Genomic DNA, 18,553 nt, shown 5'->3' on the forward strand with positions numbered 1-18,553 from the left:
GGCATTTGTAAAGGTGATCTCAGGAACAACTAGCGACGTCTCATCTGCGTATGATGTATACCGTTAGCTTGAGATGAATGAGGTGTGTTTAATGGCTCTTTCCAGCCAGCGCTGTGCTGCATGTCCACGGATCATTAACCCTTCCGGCTAGTCTGACCCGCATCGCCAGCGGAAGGTGGAATGATTTATTTTCAAATAAGCTTCCGTTCATCTTGAAAGAGTTCAACCAATCAGGGTTGGAAGTACAGCGTTCGTCTCTGCGGCTGAGAGGGAGGAGCTAGAAAGAGAGAGATTTTTCATTTGTGTGCCTCAATTATATTTGCATTAGCGTAAGCAAACATCCACCATCCTCTCCGTCTCCTGGAGACGTTTCACAATCATAAAAAATAAAACATTTTATACCCCAGCTCTGTCGGAGACGATTCTGGATTCTGATTGGTCAGCTGTTGATTAGTTTTCTATAACAGCAGCCCTGACAGTAGCACATCATTCTAAGCCTTTATTCGTGACATGTACATTCGAGCAGAGTGAAATTATTTTTCTGCATTTAAGCCATCTGGGGTGATGCAGCACCCGGGCATCAGTTGGGGGTCAGATGCCTTGTTCAAGGGCACTTCAGCCATTCCTGCTGGTCCAGGGAATCAAACCAGCAACCTTTTGGTCCCAAAGCTAGCTGCTTCTCTAACCATTAGGCCATGGCTTCCTCCGATTGCTTCTATAGTAACAAGTCATTCACTGGGATTCGTACAGTGGACACTACACTAATAATAAACATATTTTAAAAAGTCATTGACATGGTAAAGTTTTCTGTAAGGAGATGTTTAATGTTTATTTATTTAGCATTCATGGAAGGAGTCTCCAGTGTCAGAGGAAAAGCTGTAGCTTTCTGACTTTCCGACATCTTCAGGACACGAGTTTACGCTTCTTTGCAGTTTCAAGCTGCATTATCTAGCTAGCTAGCTAGCTAGCTAGCTTATTAACCATGAGAGAGAGGGAAAAAAAAAGAAAGTGAAGGAGTGACGGCTTATCCAGCACATACCTGCTACGTGAAAACAGGACACTCTACAGCATTCAGATGTAACTCTAAATGGATAAAAAAGTATGACAGTTATTGGTGAGTTGCTGCAGTGTAAGGGGAATAAAAACACTTCAGGACATGATGTTCTAGGAAAATAATCAACTTCAGGGTGGAAACATTCTCACAGCTTCACTCACATGGAGTGGCTTATTCATTAGATCTTAAACTTTATGTCGTACCTTATGAGATAAGAAACAGTAGGATAACAGTAAAAGTAAGATACATTGGGGAAAATGTTAATAAACTAGTTAAAAAGAAAGAAAAATAGAAGGGGAGGAAAGGATTGTGATATTGCACGTGAAAGTTATATTGCAAAATAATAACAGTTATTATTCCATCTACATGCACTGAATATGAGCAATCGCACGCTCTGATTGGCTACTCTACTACTAGGATATCAGCTGATATACGTTCCATGAGTAGAGAAAAACAAAATGGCGGAGCGTGTTGCTGAACCAACCGAGGACGAAATAAAATCTCTACTCAAAAACAAAACCCTAAATAATATTTTAAAAAATGCAACAAAATATGGAATAAAAGTATTTCCTGGTAAGAACGTATCTTTTTTTTTTTCAAGAATTATTATTATTATTATTATTATTATTATTATTATCATATTTGTCACAAATTGCTCCTGTCATTTCGCCGGTTTGTTTACATTCTAAGCAGAAATGATTTTGTCAGACGTTTTGCGTAAAGTTTTTATTGATCGAATTTGCAAAGAATAAAAATCAAAATCTCAAAATCCAGTGAATGTGGATAGAATAAAACAGTTATTCCACTCAGTCTTGTTGTACACGGATTGTAGCCGCCATCAGCTCATATACAGTGCCTTGCAAAAGTATTCATACCCCTTGAACTTTTTCACATTTTTCCACCTTACAACCACGAACTTAAACGTTTTTTATTGAGATTTTATGTGATAGACCAACACAGAGTAGCACATAACTGTGAAGTGAAACGAAAATGACAAATGGTCTTCAAAATTTTAAACAAATAAAAATCTGAAAAATGTGGTGTGCATTAGTATTCAGCCCCCTGTCCTTTGATACCTCTAAATACAATCCAGTGCAATCAACTGCCTTCAGAAGTCATCTAATTAGTTAATAGAGTCCTACTGTGTGTAATTTACTCTCAGCATGAATACACTTGTTCTGTGAAGGCCTCAGTGGTTTGTTAGAGAACACTGAAGAACAAACAGCATCATGAAGACCAAAGAACTCACCAGACAGGTCAGGGATAAAGTTCTGGAGAAGTTTAAAGCAGGGTTAGGTTATAAAAAAATATCCCAAGCTCTGAACATCTCAAGAAGCACTGTTCAATCCATCATTCAAAAATGGAAAAAGTAATGGCACAACTGCAAACCTACCAAGACATGGCCGTCCACCTAAACTGACCGAGCGAGCAAGGAGAGCACTGGTCAGAGAAGCAGCCAAGAGGCCCATGATCACTCTGGAGGAGCTGCAGAAATCCACAGCTCAGGTGGGAGAATCTGTGCACAGGACAACTATAAGTCGTACACTCCACAAATCTGACCTTTTTGGAAGAGTGGCAAGAAGAAAGCCATTGTTGAAAGACAGGCATAAGAAGCCATGTAGGGGACACAGCAAACATGTGGAAGAAGGTGCTTTGGTCAGATGAGACCAAAGTTGAACTTTTTGGCCTAAATGCAAAGCGCTATGTGTGGTGGAAAACTAACACTGCTCATCACCCTGCACACACCATCCCCACTGTGAAACATGGTGGTGGCAGCATCATGCTATGGGGATGTTTTTCTTCAGCAGGGACAGGGAAGCTGGTCAGAGTTGATGGGAAGATGGATGGAGCTAAATACAGGGCAATCCTGGAAGAAAACCTGTTGGAGGCTGCAAAAGACTTGAGACTGGGAAGGAGATTCACCTTCCAGCAAGACAATGACCCTAAACATACAGCCAGAGCTACAATGGAATGGTTTAGATCAAAGAATATTCATGTGTTAGAATGGCCCAGTCAAAGTCCAGACCTAAATCCCATTGAGCATCTGTGGCAAGACTTGAAAATTGCTGTTCACAGACGCTCTCCATCCGATCTGGCTGAGCTTGAGCTATTTTGCAAAGAAGAATGGGCAAAAATTTCAGTGTCTAGATGTGCAAAGCTGGTAGAGACATACCACAAAAGACTTGCAGCTGTAATTGCAGCAAAAGGTGGCTCTACAAAGTATTGACACAGGGGGGCTAAATACTAATGCACATCACATTTTTCAGATTTTTATTTGTTTAAAATTTTGAAGACCATTTATCATTTTCATTTCACTTCACAATTATGTGCTACTCTGTGTTGGTCTATCACATAAAATCTCAATCAAAAACTTTTAAGATCGTGGTTGTAAATTGGAAAAATGTGAAAAAGTTCAAGGGGTATGAATACTTTTGCAAGGCACTGTACGACTCGATTTTGTGGAATAACTGTTGAACATTGCACGTGTATACCGAAATGTTGCTCATGACGTTGAGAATATAAACATTAATTGCACGTGATGCTAAGACGCAACATTGTGATGATGGTGAATTTTTAAACTGGAAATAAATTTAGAATTCCAGTAGAACACATGAGGTCTGAGTTGATTTTGGTGCTTGGACGCCTAAATTTAATAACTTTAATTAAGTGCTTGTGATTTCCTCCACTGCAACAAAGATCGATAATAAAACTGACTTGGATAATAAATTAATCCTGGGTATTTTTTATTTTAAAGCTATACTGTTCATTCATTCCTTTTTAAAGCTCCTCCAGGCTGGACAAGCAAACTTTTTTTTTTTTCGTCCTAGGAGATTTAGACCGCGTGATTGTGTGCTTTTATTTTTAGCTTGTCTGTAATTAATCCAGCCCACAGAGCAGCAGCACACAGATTACCCCTCGCCCCTGACCCCTGAGTCCTAATCTGTAAACTGTGTTGTGATGTAAGAGGGATTGTCGGTTTCTGCAGTCGGATAAACGTGGCTCGGTCGCTCGCTGTCTCGTCACAGGGTCTGCAGTACTTCAGCGCTCGCCTCAGGATGCTGGAGAAGAGGCAGCAGCAGATCCGGGAGCTCAGGGCCAAGCACGAGAGGCTGAGGAGGGAACTGGAGGACGCCAAGACTCGGCTAATGCTCGACCCCGACAAGTGGACGGGAGAGTGTGAGTGCCTTTCCTTTAGTAGATTTATAAAGAAAAAAAAATGGTACAAAAATTTACACACCCTTACATTACTGTTTTACAGTATTTAGTGTAGTGTCGATCGTGAGCAGCCACATCACGTGCTGAAAGTTTCCAAGTAGGAATTCCGACGTGAAAGGATTTTTTTTTTTTTCCCTTATCGGAAAAGTGATGAGCTTTAGATAAATGCTCAGTTCCTGATGCAGAGTTAAATGTGAGGAGGTGATGGGAAAGGCTTACACACACACACACACACACACACGTTTCTTTGCTGAAGAAGGCCATGATTTATAAAGCATGACACCATCACAGCTTCAGAGCCAAAACACCTTCTGGTCTGATTGCAGGAGGGAAAATAACGGCTTATTGATTCCAGGACACACTGAACACACACTCACTCTCTCTCTCTCTCTCTCTTAATTTCATTCTTATACTCGCTCATGCAATTTCAGATTTCAGTAACAACATTACTTTTTGATATTTTAAAATAGCCCATTAACTAATTAATGAATATATGCAAATAACATTATGCTGTGCTCACACTAGCAGGCTGTTGTCATTTGTGGGCGTGGCCTATCCAGTATTTTTTAAATTCAGATGCCAAACTGTAGTAGCGATGTGTGTGATTTTATATATATATATATATCTATATATATATATATATATATATATATATTAGTGCTGTTAAGCGATTAAAATATTTAATCGCGATTAATGTCGCGACTGTCATAGTTAACTCGCGATTAATCGCAATTTAATCACACATTTTTGTCACATGAAAAACCATTGTAATTCTCTTATCAGCATAAAAAAGTGAATGGGCTTGCTTTGTACCAATGTTTTTTTTTATTGCAAAGCATAACACGTCTTGACACAGCCACTGCAAAGTGAAACCTAAGCCGAGCACCGGGGCTAGCAAAAGAACCATGAGTGAAGTGATCTACTGCTTGAGTTAGTCTACAACTCTAATCAGAGAGTCAGGTTACACAGTGACGGTAGGCTTGACATGCTTGATTATAATATAAAGTACACTATTATATTAACTTTAAGTTGTTCGTTGATAAATATTGCATTGAATCTGATCTTTACTGTTTCAGCTCACTTAACACATTTTGTACTTTTACACTTTTTCTGCCTTTTGATGCGTCGTGCTATCCAATCAGAGGCGGCCAAATTTGCATATTACAGGAAGGATTTCTGGGATAGCATTGAGTTTACAGTTCAGAGGGATCTGGCTTCTTTAGACGCTGTCTTCTTAAAACTGAATAAATATTTAAAAAGAGCCAAATGAGCCAGTCTTTTGAACGGCTCTTTTCAAAGAACGGATCACAAAGATGTTGATCCCATCAAAGAGCCATAAATCCCATCTCTACTAGCGCGCCCTGCCCACGCTGGTTCTTTGGGGAGGAGGGCAGAGGACTCTGGCTGTGCGGGGCGCGGCATTACAGTCTAGCTGCTATCGTTTTTTTAAGCAAAGTCTCTGTTCCAAGTTCCTGGCAGTTTCAAAAGCTTATGAAAAACCTACATCATGTCACAGAGCGTTAATCTCGCGATAAAAAAATTATCGCCGTTAAAATTGAGTCAAGTTAACGCGTTAATAACGTGACATTTTTGACAGCACTAATATATATATATATATATATATATATATATATATATATATATATATATACACTACCGTTCAAAAGTTTGGGGTCACCCAGACAATTTTGTGTTTTCCATGAAAAGTCACACTTTTATTTCCCACCATAAGTTGTAAAATGAATAGAAAATATAGTCGAGACATTTTTCTGGCCATTTTGAGCATTTAATCGACCCCACAAATGTGATGCTCCAGAAACTCAATCTGCTCAAAGGAAGGTCAGTTTTATAGCTTCTCTAAAGAGCTCAACTGTTTTCAGCTGTGCTAACATGATTGTACAAGGGTTTTCTAATCATCCATTAGCCTTCTGAGGCAATGAGCAAACACATTGTACCATTAGAACACTGGAGTGAGAGTTGCTGGAAATGGGCCTCTATACACCTATGGAGATATTGCACCAAAAACCACACATTTGCAGCTAGAATAGTCATTTACCACATTAGCAATGTATAGAGTGGATTTCTGATTAGTTTAAAGTGATCTTCATTGAAAAGAACAGTGCTTTTCTTTCAAAAATAAGGACATTTCAAAGTGACCCCAAACTTTTGAACGGTAGTGTATATAAATACACTGTCGTTTGATTTACATGTGACATGCTCCGATTCATACAAGCGTTTCATTTTCTTCTCAGATGAAATTAGCAAAGCGAGCTAACTGTCCCTGCTACGTACACTCATTAGAAACACCAGCCATCTCTGCTACTTCCTTCTCAGCTTTATTTTCCTTTGTAATGTCTCTGTGAAAGCACGGTTCGAAGATTTTCTTCCATGTGCATGGTAAACCGGAAACGGGAGCTAATCGCTAATCTGTACGCAATAAAGTTGTGAGCGGGGAACTGAAGAAACGTCGCACCCCATACATCATCGGATTGGTCCGAGGAATCATCCGAGCTGATCATTTGGATTGGTCTCTTTATGACGCCTGAGTTAATCTTCCCTAATTTGCATAGAAGTGAGAAGTTGTCAGTTGGTGAAACCGGGTCTCAGGAGAAATGAACGCGCGTCTATCGCAATATCGCGTGCTTGTGTCAGCATGGGTTTGCAGGCTTGTAGTACTCGAGTCCAGGACTCGTGCCCGAATTTTAAGGACTCGTGACTTGACTTGGAGTTGAGCACTGATGACTAGGACTTGGACTCGGACTCGTGCATTCATTAACTGCATTCGGACTCATAAATTGGAGATTCGGATTTTTTCTTTGTTTTTTGTAACATGCCATAATAATTTGGCATAAGATATTTATATTTTTATCGACATTAATTTTCATGCAAAAGTGTCACACACGGCGGCACGGTGGTGTAGTGGTTAGCGCTGTCGCCTCACAGCAAGAAGGTCCAGGTTCGAGCCCCGGGGCCGGCGAGGGCCTTTCTGTGTGGAGTTTGCATGTTCTCCCCGTGTCCGCGTGGGTTTCCTCCGGGTGCTCCGGTTTCCCCCACAGTCCAAAGACATGCAGGTTAGGTTAACTGGTGACTCTAAATTGAGCGTAGGTGTGAATGTGAGTGTGAATGGTTGTCTGTGTCTATGTGTCAGCCCTGTGATGACCTGGCGACTTGTCCAGGGTGTACCCCGCCTTTCGCCCGTAGTCAGCTGGGATAGGCTCCAGCTTGCCTGCGACCCTGTAGAACAGGATAAAGCAGCTACAGATAATGAGATGAGATGAGATGAGATGAGATGAGATGAGATGAGATGAGATGAGATGAGAAGTGTCACACCTGCGTGCCTTGGCGCATGCATCAGATAGACTCTTGGGTGCGCTATGTGAACAACTCACACCTGCACAGGATTAAGGCGCAATCAGCACACTGATGTGAAAACACGCTTACTTTGCGAAGTATTGAGTTGTGTTGCTGATACTTTACCGAGCCTTATTTCCTTGTTTGGTTTCCTGATCCCTGATTTCCTGTTTCTTGTCTTTGATTCTGCCGAGTCTACGATAGCCTGTTTGTGCCTCGCTCGACCTGCTGTCTTCACTTGTATTAATAAACACACCTTCCGCACTTACATCCGTCTCCCAACCATCTCCGACAGAATACTTCACACTCCCTGATAAAGAGAAGCACATTCACCTGTTCATACGGCATAAACTAATGTTAATGGCGCTGAAACAGACACCGTCACATGGTGCAGTTGGAGTCTTATTCTCGGACTCGAGTCGAAATTTTTCTAACGACTCGGACTTGAACACTGGGGACTCGAAACTGGACTCAGACTCGAGGTTTAGTGACTCGACTACAACACTGTTTTGTAGTGCAAACACAACTTACTTGGCTTCATTTTATCTCAATATTTCGATTCGCTCTCAAATAGAATTTAATAATAAAAGCTAGCGATATCATCAACTTTCTGCAAAAAAGATAACCTGTAACGTAAACTATTCAAGATGCACTTGTCGATATCTATGTATATCACTGGACAGAATTCTCAGAAAGTTTATGCTATCCAAGCTTTTATTATTAAAAGTGTAACAAAAGTTTCTTAGTTAAGATACTAAAACGTGACAGAGAACTACATTTCTTTATGACATTTGAAGATCATAGTAAAAAAACTGGTTAAATATGACGGAGGGATTGAATTCCTTGGCCTCTGTCAAAATTTCAACCTTACACCTACTGGACATTCGCCAGAGTCGACCAAGAAAAGGTGACTAAATGGGCAAATTCCTCCAAACCGTTCAATGAAAACGTCATAGAAGAGCAAACCAAGGCCAAAATTAATCGCACGCCATCTTTGAGAACAGCGATAAACCAAATCTTTGATGAGATCCGCACCCATCGCATTATGAAAGTGATGGTTGATCTTTGTAAGGAGGTGTATGCAGATGTGATGACAAAGCACACACATAAGATAACGAGACTTCTGTCCAGTGATGCAGATATCGACAAGCACATCTTGAATATTTCATCTTACAAGTTATCTTTTCTCAAATAGAAGACGCTTTTCGTTCAATTGGAATTTTTTCCAAGCTTTCCTTGTTGGATAAAAATCCAATGTCAAGACAAAGTGAATAAAGACGTTGGATATGGAGATCAGATTTGCCAGAGTGGCTCGATGGGTCTTAATCCAATCACAATTTAACCCTTTAAATTGGAAAGGATCCATCAGGGGATTCTGGGTGGCACGGTGGTGTAGTACTCACAGCAAGAAGATTCTGGGGTCAAGCCCAGTGGAGTTTGCATGTTCTCCCCGTGTCCGTGTGGGTTTCCTCCGGGTGCTCCAGTTTCCCCCACAGTCCAAAGACATGCAGGTTAGGTTAACTGGTGACTCTAAATTGAGCGTAGGTGTGAATGTGAGTGTGAATGGTTGTTTGTCTCTGTGTGTCAGCCCTGTGATGACCTGGCGACTTGTCCAGGGTGAACCCCGCCTTTTGCTCGTACAGTGCCTTGCAAAAGTATTCATACCCCTTGAAGTTTTTCACATTTTTCCACCTTACAACCACAAACTTCATCTCATCTCATCTCATCTCATCTCATTATCTCTAGCCACTTTATCCTGTTCTACAGGGTCGCAGGCAAGCTGGAGCCTATCCCAGCTGACTACGGGCAAAAGGCGGGGTACACCCTGGACAAGTCGCCAGGTCATCACAGGGCTGACACATAGACACAGACAACCATTCACACTCACATTCACACCTACGCTCAATTTAGAGTCACCAGTTAACCTAACCTGCATGTCTTTGGACTGTGGGGGAAACCGGAGCACCCGGAGGAAACCCACGCGGACACGGGGAGAACATGCAAACTCCACACAGAAAGGCCCTCGCCGGCCCCGGGGCTCGAACCCGGACCTTCTTGCTGTGAGGCGACAGCGCTAACCACTACACCACCATGCCGCCCCAACCACAAACTTAAAAGTTTTTGATTGAGATTTTATGTGATAGACCAACACAGAGTAGCACATAATTGTGAAGTGAAATGAAAATGGTAAATGGTCTTCAAAATTTTAAACAAATAAAAATCTGAAAAATGTGGTGTGCATTAGTATTCAGCCCCCCTGCGTCAATACTTTGTAGAGCCACCTTTTGCTGCAATTACAGCTGCAATTCTTTTGTGGTATGTCTCTACCAGCTTTGCACATCTAGACACTGAAATTTTTGCCCATTCTTCTTTGCAAAATAGCTCATGCTCAGCCAGATCGGATGGAGAGCGTCTGTGAACAGCAATTTTCAAGTCTTGCCACAGATGCTCAATGGGATTTCGGTCTGGACTTTGACTGGGCCATTCTAACACATGAATATTCTTTGATCTAAACCATTCCATTGTAGCTCTGGCTGTATGTTTAGGGTCATTGTCTTGCTGGAAGGTGAATCTCCTTCCCAGTCTCAAGTCTTTTGCAGCCTCCAACAGGTTTTCTTCCAGGATTGCCCTGTATTTAGCTCCATCCATCTTCCCATCAACTCTGACCAGCTTCCTTGTCCCTGCTGAAGAAAAGCATCCCCATAGCATGATGCTGCCACCACCATGTTTCACAGTGGGGATGGTGTGTGCAGGGTGATGAGCAGTGTTAGTTTTCCGCCACACATAGCGCTTTGCATTTAGGCCAAATAGTTCAACTTTGGTCTCATCTGACCAAAGCACCTTCTTCCACATGTTTGCTGTGTCCCCTACATGGCTTCTTATGCCTGTCTTTCAGCAATGGCTTTCTTCTTGCCACTCTTCCAAAAAGGCCAGATTTGTGGAGTGTACGACTTGTAGTTGTCCTGTGCACAGATTCTCCCACCTGAGCTGTGGATTTCTGCAGCTCCTCCAGAGTGATCATGGGCCTCTTGGCTGCTTCTCTGACCAGTGCTCTCCTTGCTCGCTCTGTCCGTTTAGGTGGACGGCCATGTCTTGGTAGGTTTGCAGTTGTGCCATACTTTTTCCATTTTTGAATGATGGATTGAACAGTGCTTCTTGAGATGTTCAGAGCTTGGGATATTTTTTTATAACCTAACCCTGCTTTAAACTTCTCCAGAACTTTATCCCTGACCTGTCTGGTGAGTTCTTTGGTCTTCATGATGCTGTTTGTTCTTCAGTGTTCTCTAACAAACCACTGAGGCCTTCACAGAACAAGTGTATTCATGCTGAGAGTAAATTACACACAGTAGGACTCTATTAACTAATTAGATGACTTCTGAAGGCAATTGATTGCACTGGATTGTATTTAGAGGTATCAGAGGACAGGGGGCTGAATACTAATGCACACCACATTTTTCAGATTTTTATTTGTTTAAAATTTTGAAGACCATTTATCATTTTCGTTTCACTTCACAACTATGTGCTACTCTGTGTTGGTCTATCACATAAAATCTCAATAAAAAACTTTTAAGTGCGTGGTTGTAAGGTGGAAAAATGTGAAAAAGTTCAAGGGGTATGAATACTTTTGCAAGGCACTGTAGTCAGCTGGGATAGGATCCAACTCGCCCGCGACCCTGCACAGGATAAGCAATTACGGATAATGGAACAGGGAATTCTGAATCACTTTTCTATAATCACTCAGTATCCTGACCCTGAAATTAATAACTGGATAATAAGCTGAGAGGTTAACGACCTCATCTGCAAATTAAGCTCAATCTAAGCCCCGCCCCAAATCAACTTTAAACGCAAAAGCATGAATTTATCGCTGTATAAATTCAACTGAACTCAAACACTAATTTGTATAACTCGGACTCCGATGTGTGTTTTATCACTCGAAAAGGATTTTTGTGTAAAAGTGTGAACCTGTTGCTCGAATCAGCTCGATGTTCTCCTGGAAAGCCATCCTCATCCAGAGGATCTTCCACAGCGCCACCGGATTAATGCTGATCCTGGTGTATCCCTGCTCCACATCATCCACACTACACTCACCGGCCACTTTAATAGGAACTTGTTGTTGGTTCTAAGATCCCTGTTCTTGGCTGCAGGAGCAGAACCCAATCTGTTCTGCTGTTGCTTTTCTGATGAGATGCTTTTCTGCTCACCACGGTTGTAAAGAGTGATTATATGCTGGGTGCGATTTGCTGGGGGGGATGGTGGGGATCATCCCCCCCTCTGGTTTTTATCTCTGCTGAAAAAAAATCCTCGGGGACAACCCCGTCAATAAAACAAACAAACCAAAAAACAAAGTTGACATGACAGGCATGTTGTGACACAGTTTTCTATGGTCTACATTGCACTCACTTTCAAAATGACCCGAAGTGGCAGCTTTGATGTTCACGAACGTCTAGGGTTGCCAACCGTCCCGTATTGGGCGGGACATCCTGTTTTTTGGGTAATTTTAATTTGTCCCGTCAGGGACAGATCCTGTCTCTCACTCCAATGCTGTGGTGTAAATCGCGTAATTGCCGTGAGAAGCGCTATTACCGCGAGTCGCGGTCATCTGCGATTTAAAACCATTCACTGTTGCCATATCCTGAATTTTTAAGCTATACTGACAAAATAGGCATCAAATTAAACTAGAGCAGATGGTGCAGCCAGTGGATACAGCCTAACTGTTCGATAAGGATAGCAGATAGCTTAAAAAAAAAACCTTCCGAAACAGGATAGACCTCAGCCTATAGGGGAGCTTTTCTGCCTCAGTCCTGCCTTTGTGAGGTCTTTCTCTCGTCTTCTGCTATGAAGCATTGCAGAAGGTTCTTAGGGTTTTCAAATGGACAATTAAGCAAATATCAGGGTTTTACAGCTACAGCAAATACTTTTTCAGTTTATGACATTGCCTTCAGAAATATGGCCTGATGAATTATTTGGCCAAAGTTTAAAAGAGAAAAATGAGACAATAATATTAAAATTGTTTGTTATTTTGCATTAAGTTACTTAAAAAATATCCATTAATTGGTCTATTAATTTTTAAAAGCTCTATTTTAGAAATGAATTTGTAGTGGCCTACATTTGAAACCCTCACCTAAAGGCGATTCGGTACTGTAACTATTTTGGGGCGCTGGGGTGCGTGTACAGGGCCTGTACCGGTACTTGTCCGCACCCAGAACAAAGTGTCCCTCATTTGGATATGAGAAAGTTGGGAACCCTACGAACATCCCCAGCAAATAGATATATTGTAGGTAATCAGAGTGTGAACATGGATTTAGCGCCATGAATCACATCCTTACTGATGAGCGCAACAGAATGAATGGATCCACACTGACAGCCTTCTTTTCCTCGCTGTCAATGGGCCAGACGTGCGTTCCTTCCCTGCTGAGAAATTCGCAGAAATGTGGATTAAAGAAGGGCGAAACGCGGCGGATAGCGCGCCGACGGGGAAGCAGAAAAGGCCACATGAACTGCGCCATCAGAGCAAACTGTTCATTTAGTATTCATGTATTTCAGTGATTTTCGAGTCACTGTCCATTTAATCCGGAGGGAGAGAAACATCACAGCAACGCGACAAGCAATGCGAACTTTGTTGTGTGTTAGTGTTCGTGTATTTAGTCAGAGAGATAGGAAGATGAATTTACTATCTCTGGTTTAGTGTTCGTTTTCATTTAGTGTTATTCATTTGATATCTCATCTCATCTCATCTCATCTCATTATCTCTAGCCGCTTTATCCTGTTCTACAGGGTCGCAGGCAAGCTGGAGCCTATCCCAGCTGACTACGGGCGAAAGGCGGGGTTCACCCTGGACAAGTCGCCAGGTCATCACAGGGCTGACACATAGACACAGACAACCATTCACACTCACATTCACACCTACGCTCAATTTAGAGTCACCAGTTAACCTAACCTGCATGTCTTTGGACTGTGGGGGAAACCGGAGCACCCGGAGGAAACCCACGCGGACACGGGGAGAACATGCAAACTCCACACAGAAAGGCCCTCGCCGGCCCCGGGGCTCGAACCCAGGACCTTCTTGCTGTGAGGCGACAGCGCTAACCACTACACCACCGTGCCGCCCCAATTTTGTGACGTTTCATGATTAAAAAAATAAAAACATCCCCCCTTCTGGTTTTTTGACAAATCGCACCCTGATTATATGAGCTACTATATCCTTCCTGGCAAAAAAAAAAAGCTTGAACCAACTCGAATCTGTCCATTTTCTGATCTCTGACCTCTCATCAACAAGGTGTTTGTTTTTTCCACCCACAGAACTGTCGCTCCACCGCTCACTCACTCACTCACTCACTCAGTGTTTTTTGCTTTTCGCACCACTCTGTGCAAAGACTGTTGTGTGTGAAAACCCCAGGAGGAGATCAGCAGCAGTTTCTGAAATACCCAATGCAAAAATACTCATCTGGCTCAAACCAACACCCATGTGAACGAAAGTCACACTTCACTGTGAGATCAATCAGAGGATTGGTATTGGATGGATGGGGGTTCCTAATGAAGTGGCCAATGTGTGTATTCGTTATTTATTAAACAGAACGATGCGACATTCATTTCTTATTTTACGCTAACAGCATGTCACATGCTGTTTTATTCCTTTATCATATTTTTTGTCCTTTTGAACTCTGTATGATTACAGTCTAATCGTTATGAGCTACAGAAATTATTTTTATATGCTTTTATACAGTAGGCACTTTCGGACTTTTCTTAGAACTGTTGGAAGAAGTTCCTCTTTTTTGTGTGTCCGCACTACAGGAACTGCGGACGATTGTAGTTCTTGGAACGCTGTTTTGAGGGACTTTTTTTTTTTAGCTCCTAGTTCAGGGTAGGTTCTCTCCCAGCACAAGAGGAACCATGAGTGATGCAAGTGTGTGATGAAGCCCTTGAAGGTCTGTAGTTGTCTGGGGAGATCCCCAGGAGGTAGTTCCTCTCAATAAGTCCCTAGAACTCTTTGGTCTGAAAGATACTTTATGTCAGGCACAGTAGGATAAGACAATAAAACCGGTTTCTGCTTTAGTTTAGCTACTATTTTGGACAGAGTAAATTAAAGACGGTACATGACAAGATCACGTCTGTGAAGGTTCTCAGTCATCCAGGTCATCACAATCTGTAGGTGCTAAAGAAGGCAACTGGGCTTGCTTGAAATCCTTTTTTGGCTTCACCATTTTTGTCCTCCTTTTGTCTCCTCAGTCGACGTGGATCCAGATCTGGACCCGGAGTCGCAGGACTACCTGGAGGCTCTGGTTCAGACCACGGGAGAGCTGGAGTACTGCGTCAACCTGTGCAAGTCTCGCGTCATGATGGAGACCTGCTTCGACATTCTGGCACCGACGTCCCCGGGGCAGGAGCTGGAGGTGTGACGAGGAGATAAAACATCAGTGGATGGATATTTACTGAGATATTTATTTACAATACCAGGAAGTGCCTTGATTTTGGAAAAAAAAAAATCAAATCAAATTTCTGATTGGTGCTAGTGCTGAGATCACGACTGTCCCGAAGCAAAGCTGTTAGATTTCCTTTGGAAAATAAGTTATTTTGCATTGTAATGTTGTGTGTAAAAGCAAATCAAATACATAATGAAATTGAAAAAAAAAAAGGGAAAAAAAGCAATAAGGTAATTTATTGCCAATCCCAGAATCTCCTGTGGAGCCGTCCATCTTTATGAAACGTTCTGGATTGCTTATTTATTTTCTTTATTTTATTTTATTTATAACCCTGCCAAAGGGTGTTTATTATTATTATTATTATTATTATTATTATTATTATTATTTAATACACTAAATTAACACTAAAGCACTAAACCCAGACAGTATTTACGCCCAAACCATTTTGAAAAGTTGCATCATATCTACAAGACATATAAGAGAAGTCGAAAAAAAACATTTTAATTCTTCAAAAAAAAAAAAGTCGTCAGGTAAAAATTGCCAATAATGAAAAACATGTCCATGATTTAATGAATACCAAGCGTGAGAGCAGCCTGGTTTGTGATACTTGACATATTTTAATTAACAAATTCCTCAATTTATGAAAGACTGATTAATTTGTTTGTCTTGCTGCTGGAGCAGAACCTGTCTCGAAAGACTCAAAGTGCTCAGACGTTGCTTAATGAGGCAAAAATAATCATTTAATAATAAAAGCTCAGATCGACTCGGACTCTGATTTCCTCTTCAGCCTTGAGATTTCTGATCATATTTTACGATATGTAGTCCAATAACAAAAATAAAAAATCTCATGTGGAATGTGTTGCCAAATGTATTAAATTTATTAAGTGCACACACACATGAAAAAAAAACCACATTAAAAATGTTTAAATAAATTCAAACCAATCCTTATTAAAAAAAAAAAAACCTCAGGCTTTTAAACCTCTGTGCGTAAATTATCTTTATTTAATGCTTGATTTTTTTTGGCTAATTATTTACATTAATTTATGAGTTTTATGATATATATTTTTTTTATTTTACCATGTTTCAGGTTTATATTGTACAGTTTTTTAACACTTTGTAAGAACATGTACAGATCCTTCCGTATGCATCAGTATATGATTATGAATAAAAACAATTTTTCGACTTTGTAGCTCGAGTCATTTTCTCATCTGATGTTTAATTTTTGAGTACTTTTTTGGATTATAGGGAAAAAAATAAGTATATTAAAATGATACTGATATTTTAAGAATTATTTTAAAGATTATCTTTTTGTTGGGCGGCACGGTGGTGTAGTGGTTAGCGCTGTCACCTCACAGCAAGAAGGTCCGGGTTCGAGCCCCGTGGCCGGCGATGGCCTTTCTGTGCGGAGTTTGCATGTTCTCCCCGTGTCTGCGTGGGTTTCCTCCGGGTGCTCCGGTTTCCCCCACAGTCCAAAGACATGCAGGTTAGGTTAACTGGTGACTCTAAATTGAGCGTAGGTGTGAATGTGAGTGTGAATGGTTGTCTGTGTCTATGTGTCAGCCCTGTGATGACCTGGCGACTTGTCCAGGGTGTACCCCGCCTTTCGCCCGTAGTCAGCTGGGATAGACTCCAGCTTGCCTGCGACCCTGTAGAACAGGATAAAGCGGCTACAGATAATGAGATGAGATGAGATTATCTTTTTGTTTTTGGTATTTTGTACAGTTTATATATTGTAGCTCTTAACCCTATGGGTTTTCGCAGGGTTCTGGTAAAGTTCTAGAATTTTAAATCCCACAAGATAACAGTCAGTACTGAAAGATGCCACGTCTACCTTTACATTCACAACCTAATCTACTGATGCAAAAGCAACGTTACTGACAAATTATAAAGAACATCATCATGTACAGTACATCAGGCTACGTCTCATCACCTTCTGTTTTGACGATGTGATTCAGCAGGAGCGTAGCGGACATTTTGACAACCGCCATCTGACGACACACTGAATCCATTATTCTGTGACATGCAACTATCCAACGACTTCAACAAAAATCACACTTGGCTATAGGAAGACAGATACCATAAGTCAAGGTTATAATGTAGTCTAAAAAATGTAGAATTATTCAGCTGAAGTACATCCCCAATTCCAAAAAAGTTGGGACGCTGTGTAAACTGTAAATAAAAACATAATGTGAAGATTTGCAAGTCTTGGAAGCCCTACATTTCATTGAAAATAGTACAGAGACAACATATCAAATGTTGAAACTGAGAAATATATGCTTATTTTGAATTTGATGTCAGCAAAACGTTTCAGAAAAGTTGGGACGGGGCAACAAAAAACTGAACAAGTTGCATGATGCTAAAACAAAACAACAACCCTCATTAGGTTAATTGGCAACAGGTCAGTAAGATGATTGGGTATAAAAAGAGCATCCCAGAGAGGCGGAGTCTCTCAGAAGTAAAGATGGGGCGGGGTTCACCGCTCTGTGAAAGACTGCGTGGGCAAACAGTGCAACAATTTAAAAATAACGAAACATTCTCAGTGTAAAACTGCAAAGAATTTGTGGATCACGTCATCTATGGTCCATAATATCATTAAAAGATTCAGAGAATCTGGAGAAATCTCTGTATGCAAGAGACAAGGCTGAATGCCTGTGATCTTCAGGCCCTCAGGAGACACTGCATTAAAAGCAGACACGTGTCTGTAGTGGAAATCACTGTATGGGCTCAGGAACACTTCAGAAAACCATCGTCTCTGAAAACACTTCATTACTGCATCCACAAATGCGACTTAAAATTAGATATATAAACAATATCCAGAAACACCGCCACCTTCTCTGGGCCCGAGCTCTTTTACGATGGACTGAGGTGAAGTGGAAAACTGTCCCGAGGTCTGATGAATCAAAAGTAGAAATTCTTTTTAGAAATCATGGACGCCACGTCCTCCAGGCTAAGGAAGAGAGGGACTATCCGGCTTGTTATCAGTGCACAGCTCAAAAGCATTCAGCATCTGTGATGGTATGAGGGGGCATTAGTGCACATGACATGGGTAGCTTGTACATCTGGGATGGCATGAATGATATAAACACATTTCAGAGCAATATGCTGACATCCAGACAAAATCTTTTTCAGGGAAGGCCTTCCTTCTTTCAGCAAGACAACGCCAAACCGCTTTCTGCACATATTAAAACTGCATGACTGTAGAATAAAAGAGTCCGGGTGCTAAACTGGCCTGCTGCAGTTCAGACCTGTCTCCCATTTAAAACATTTGGCGCATTATGAAAACTACAGAAATTGGTCTCCTCAGTTCCCAAATGTTTACAGAGTGTTGTTAAAAGTAGAGGTGATGAAGCACAGTGGTAAACACGCCCCTGTCCCAACTTTTTTTAAATGCGATGCTGACATCGGGCGGCACGGTGGTGTAGTGGTTAGCGCTGTTGCCTCACAGCAAGAAGGTCTGGGTTCGAGCCCCGTGGCCGGCGAGGGCCTTTCTGTGCGGAGTTTGCATGTTCTC

The 18,553-nt window shown here is 41.5% G+C and overlaps 1 protein-coding gene across 1 annotated transcript in view; it reads left to right on the plus strand.

Annotated features, from left to right (window-relative positions):
• The window catches only part of kif26aa (kinesin family member 26Aa), a 206,621-nt gene extending 191,603 nt beyond the window's left edge, over window positions 1-15,018 (plus strand). Inside the window, exons 14-15 of the mRNA XM_060915603.1 lie at window positions 4,081-4,231; window positions 14,849-15,018. Of these exons, the coding sequence (XP_060771586.1) occupies window positions 4,081-4,231; window positions 14,849-15,018 (321 nt within the window). The remainder of the gene's footprint in view (window positions 1-4,080; window positions 4,232-14,848) is intronic.
• Window positions 15,019-18,553: the final 3,535 nt, after the last annotated feature.

The sequence above is a fragment of the Neoarius graeffei genome, chromosome 3, assembly GCF_027579695.1.
Source record: "Neoarius graeffei isolate fNeoGra1 chromosome 3, fNeoGra1.pri, whole genome shotgun sequence".
NCBI classification, from domain to species: domain Eukaryota; kingdom Metazoa; phylum Chordata; class Actinopteri; order Siluriformes; family Ariidae; genus Neoarius; species Neoarius graeffei.